This window comes from Nematolebias whitei, chromosome 5 (assembly GCF_014905685.2).
Source record: "Nematolebias whitei isolate Nwh7 chromosome 5, NemWhi1, whole genome shotgun sequence".
Classification (NCBI taxonomy): domain Eukaryota; kingdom Metazoa; phylum Chordata; class Actinopteri; order Cyprinodontiformes; family Rivulidae; genus Nematolebias; species Nematolebias whitei.
Genome location: NC_056502.1, coordinates 17,718,822 through 17,724,510, shown reverse-complemented (window position 1 = coordinate 17,724,510; position 5,689 = coordinate 17,718,822). Strand labels below are relative to the sequence as shown.

At 41.6% G+C, this 5,689-nt stretch overlaps 1 protein-coding gene across 1 annotated transcript in view; it reads left to right on the top strand.

Annotated features, from left to right (window-relative positions):
• Positions 1–5,462, top strand: part of efna3b (ephrin-A3b) — a 19,954-nt gene extending 14,492 nt beyond the window's left edge. The window contains exon 5 of the mRNA XM_037676638.1: positions 4,984–5,462. Coding sequence (XP_037532566.1) covers positions 4,984–5,102 — 119 coding nt within the window. The 3' untranslated portion in view covers positions 5,103–5,462. The remainder of the gene's footprint in view (positions 1–4,983) is intronic.
• The last annotated feature ends 227 nt before the right edge of the window (positions 5,463–5,689 follow it).

Here is a 5,689-nt window from a genome sequence, read left to right as displayed (position 1 = left end):
ATTGCATGTGTGAGGGAGGAGAAGGTCATTGCATGTGTGAGGGAGGAGAAGGTCATTGCATGTGTGAGGGAGGAGAAGGTCATTGCATGTGTGAGGGAGGAGAAGGTCATTGCATGTGTGAGGGTCCAATAGTTCCAGTAGTCACAAATGAGGAGTCCCAGAAGGTTTACATAGATTGGTGGGCAGGTGGTGGAAAGCAAGGAACGGATGGAGGAATGACTAGGAGGCTTTAACGATGAAACCAGGGATGTCCAAGGCGCAGGAGGAACACAGGAGTCAGTGCTGAAACACGTAAAACAAGGTTTTAATCTTTACAAATCACTGGGAATGGTAACGTGGCCAACTGTTTTACACACCTACCAGTAGGCAGACAGTGCACCAGTGTCAGACTGAAGTCAACTGACATTTATACTCGTACAGCTCATTAGAATAATGGTTTGCAGGTGTGAGCCTGTTGGCACCATCTGGTGTCAAAGAGCTATAAGGAAAAAACTGGAACTCCTCCATTAGATACAGAGCAGAAAATTTAGCATGGTAGTATCTTTACAAAATCATAACTCTAGATTGTCCCTGGGAGTGGGAGAGTGAATGGTTGTTTGTCTCGTTTGTCTCTATGTGTCCCTGTGATGAACTGGAGACCTGTCCAGAGTCCCCCCCCCCCCCCCCAAACACACACACACACACTGAAGCCTGGATATGGGCACCAGCGAACCCAAAAAGGAAGAAGCGAGGAAAGAGAACGGATGGATGGAATTTGTAAATCACTATTAGGCTATAATTCAACACAACAGGCTCAATGAGAATCTAATACCTACAAGAGGTAAATAATAATAATAATAATAATTAAAATGTAAAAGAGCAAAAATCTTGTTTCAAGCTTTACATACTAAGTGTATTTTTAAAATATATCATAACCATGAATTTAAACCCTTCTAACAAAGAAATAACAGCTTTTTTAGAACAACTTTCAGGACCAGCCATTACAAACAAAGAAAATAAAAAATAAAAAAATCAAACCATTGCAAAGTAGCTCCTAAAGCTTTTGTTTTTTTTTGTCCTTCTGGTAGTTTTCTTTTCCTTGAATCCTCAGAAAGTATTTTGTGGTCCAAAGGCTTCTACTGTAGCAGTTGTGATTGCTGATTTTTTTAACTCAAACATTTCCAAGCTATATGCACTCAGCCACAGCGTTAAATCAAAATACCTGCGTGAGTCTCTCCTAATTAGCCTAAAGTGGGTGTTTAATGTTCTGGATCAAGAACACCACCAGTCTTAAACGACTCGGTTCTCGGAACGTACACTATCTGAGATTTTAAATGTCAGTGTTCAACACAATGAAGCGTAGAAGGTATGATTAAAGGGGCCAAATCAAGGTCAGATCCACGTCGTAGTAAACAACGCTGCACACGCTCTCATGAACCCTGCCACCTTTTACTGTTTTCTCTCTAAACTGGCATTCATATTCACAGACATCTTTAACAGTGTGAGCCTCCTAATTATCAGGTTGCTGCTCTGTGTGCACTGAAACGTGGCAGTACACACCCACACACGCACACACAAAACGAGGCGCACGTTTTTAACTTGTTTGGCTTGGCGTGCCAGGAGGTCAAACTGTGCGTCACATGGCCTTGCGCAAACATCTCACCAAAAATGTCTGCCAGTAATTATCTGTTACCTGCGACAATGACATATAATATGGTGTGTGTGTGCTTATTTGTGTTACTTTGTGAGGACCAACTGCTCTATAGGAGCAAAATCCCGGTCCCCATAAGGTTCAAGTGTCATGGAAGTCAATGCAAAGTTCCCGTAAGGATAGTAAGGCAAACGTGTGTGTGTGTGTGTGTGTCTTTGTTTATGTTACTTTGTAAGGCCCACTTTTCCAACTTATACTACATTGTGAGGACTAACTGCTCCTTATGGGGCCCAAAGCCCAAACCCCATAAGAAGCAGTGCCGTTGGAGGGTTAGGGGTTAGGTTTAGGACTAAGGTGTGAATTGAGGATGTGTTAGGTTTAGGGTAAAGGTCAGAGTTAGGCTATAGAAATGAATGAAAAATGAATGGAAGTCAATGCAAAGTCCTTGTAAAAATAGCAAGACAAGCCTGTGTGTGTGGGGGGGTGTAATGAGGCATACAGCCAGACTTGAAAACCAGTAGTGTGAGTTCCTCCTCCATCTGCTGTTTCTGTGTGTGTGCTTTTCTTTTGAAATCTCATTCTTGTGTCAGTGAGAGGCGCAGAAACACAGCGAAGTTACACCGTGTCCTGACCTCTCAGCTGCACGCTCGGTCAAAGCGTTTATCCCTGAGCGCTGCTGCTGCACGGGCCTCATTAGAGCAGCCAGCAGAGGCTGGCTCTACAACCAGGTGTCATCCAGTGTTTGACCCGTGGAGCAGCTGCAGACAGACAATGGAAACTCTGAAATATCTCCATTTTGCTACGCCGTAAACAGAATTACTAATCAGCCTCGGCCGACTTCTGCGCAGACTGAAAACCGTGCTCCTGTCTCGTCTGCAGTCTCATTAATCAAGTGACTACTTGTGTCTCAGAGGTGCGAGCGAGCACTGAGCTGTCTGCCGGGGTTTTTTTGTTCATCGATTACACATCAACATTCGATGTCTCACCCCGAACAAAAGACTGCAAACTATATTTAGAAAAGTACCAGGTGTACAACTCGGGCTATCGGAGAGGATTACAGTACCTGCAACGTGTTTCCGTCTGAAGTGTGCAACAACGTGTCAGTTTAGGAGAACAATAAGGGCCCTCAGATGACAGCTGCAGTCTCCTGTGGTGCTGTTGATGTGGTGTTCATGCAGGACTGAAAGTAACCTTTTGTTTGTCATGTTTAATTGAAAGACTTTGCAAAAATAAAGGTTTTAAGCTAAAAACACTGAATAAATTTATATTAAAGAAACCGATTTGAACTGTTTTGAGTTACGATTTTATGACGTTGCTATTAGTAATCAGCATCTTACCTGCAGAAGAAATTGATCAGAGCAACAACTTTATTTAAAAACATTTTTAGCAGAACAAACATTATTTGATAAACATTTACACTGATGCCACTTTTGCATTAGTGGGTTATTTGTTTAGATGTCAATGATTATTACATCAAAGAGCAAGTCGTTTGCAGTCCAGTACCAGTAATGGTCCACATGATACTTCTGTTCCAAAACAAAATGTAGTTAATGAGATATGGCAGGGAAATGATCAGATAAAATGATAGTTTTTTTTTTTTTATTATTAAATTGTGATTCAAGCAAATGTAAATTTATTAATTTTTACTTTATCTTACTTTTGCATCAGACAGATTTTTGTCCCAGTTCAGCTTACCATTTTTTTGTTTAACAATATAACTTTCATTTAGACTAATACTGGCAATAAACCGCAGACCTGCTCTGTCTGAAGTCTAAACTAGAAAAATTACCTTTTCTGCCAAAATACTGAACACAAACAGAGTATTTCACTTGGTTGATTTGTTGAAGAATGAATTAACTGTATTATTAAGATTACAACAAGCAGTAGAAAGGCTAAAATTAGCAAAACCATAACTAAAAACTCAAAATAGCAAAATAGTTGCTACAAGCTGAAATTAGAAAAACAGTAGCTAAAGGTAAAATTATCAAAACTACAAATTCATTATGAGAAGAAATGTACATAAATATTCACACAACAGTACCACACTCCTTGTTCCTGCTTTTCTTTGTGAGGTTTGTTCACTTTTTCCAACCTATAATTTTTTTTGTTATGTACATTGTTTTGTTGTTGTTCTTACATTTGTTCAATATTTTATTATAAAATTATCAATAATAAAAATTTGCAGAACTGTAGCTTTACATAAAAATAATTGTGACCAAAGAGTGGGTAAAATTAGCTTAACCATACCTAAAAGCTAAATTTAGAATTACAGTAGCTAAAAGCTACATGTAGCAAAACCATAGCCAAAACCTAAAAGGAACATAAGAAATCAAAAATAGAGCAAGCAGTAATATGTGTATATATCTTCTTTTGGCTGCTCCCTTCTTCAGGGGTCGCCACAGCCAACTAACACACAAACACTTTGCCATTGTTTTTACACCGTATACCCTTCCTAACGCAACCACAGAACATCACGCTTCCACAGCCCTCTGTGTGCAGCAGAGAGCTACTATAGAGGGCGCCAGCGGGAGCAGATGGTGGTGGATGAGGTCCTTGCTCAGGGGTCCAGAGTGGGGCAAATGACCAGGCAGGTGTGGGTGCTTCACCTTTCCCACCCACATTTTGATATTTTCATTTGGGGAGTTCAAACCAGCAACCTTCTGATCACAGGCCTGCCTTCTCTAACCTCTGTGCCACCACTCCTCCACCAACTGTTTTTTATGGAACTGAAATGATCTCAGGGTCATTTTGAGGAGGAACTGAACCCAATAATGTAAACCAGAGGACTCAAGGGCCCAAACAAAACTTTAACAAAAACAAAACCTAGTGTGGCTGAAAAACTCAATTCCTGGAGGGATGTCACAGGAGTCACCAAAAGTAAAGATGGTATGAACAATGCACAATGCTCCACTGACTTCTGGACTGAGAACTGAAGCTGAAGAGATGAGGAAACAGCTGAGCCCAATGAGGTAGAGTAGAGTGGGCATAGCAGGACTGAGGAGCAGGATCTGAGTACAGCTGAACTGGTACTGAGCTCACAAGATGAAAACCAAACACTGACCATGATACTCCACGTATCAAACACTTTAACATTCTGATGGTTAAAATTGCAGGAAGTGTTTGCAGTTGATTATCTGATAGCTGATTCTGCTGTCGTCCTCCATATGATACAAAAGTGACATCAGTGTAAAAGTTTGCATAATATTCATGAGCTCCTATGACTTTTACATAGTAATAAACTGGAGAGAAACTTCCAAACTGATAACACAACTTCAAAAATATTCACACTATCCCAATGTAACATTGTTTTCTTTGTTTGCCTCTATTTTCATGTTTTTTTGTTTCTCCCCCAGATGAATTTAACCCTTTCGTCCCTAAACTGGAGAAGAGCGTCAGCGGCAGCAGTCCGTCCAGAGATCGCCTCCTGCTCACCGTCACGATGCTCCTCCTCGCTGCTCTTTTCATCTCCTAGCAACGACCGTCCCATCAGCGTCACCATGCCAACTAGCCTTTGGAAGGTGTACACTGTCAGCGGGGTGGGAAGAGTCGGGAGGAAAGCAGAGAAGGATTTTGGGGGGAAACGATTTTCGAGCATCGCCGTGTGAATGTGTGTGTTTGTACAGGTGTCCGTCTGAGGGAGTGTTGAAAGACCTGCAGGCGCTCGGTGACACACACTGAACTGTAAGTTGCTTTAAACCCAGCCAGGTGCAGGTGCGGCAGACTTGTGTGTGAGACTTTGTTTTTGTGTGCGTCTGCTTGCCTTTGCGTTGCGGAGCAGGCCGTGGGGTGAGCCTGTCGAGTCACGCTCACCACTTAAAGCATTTATACAACAAGAGAGGCGGGGCTTAAATCCCTATTACAAGAAGCCCAAACCTCTCCACTGCAAACCATTTCAAGACTTTTCTTTGGATCTGATTGGCTGTAACACATCTTTAGGGCTAGTTGCTGTAGTTTCTTGCATCAAGGCTTAAACTGAGCTCAAATGAACTGAAACAAATAGATTTCAACTGGATTGAACTGGTTTTGCCCCTTTTTTTTGGTCATCTTGTTGATCTTGAT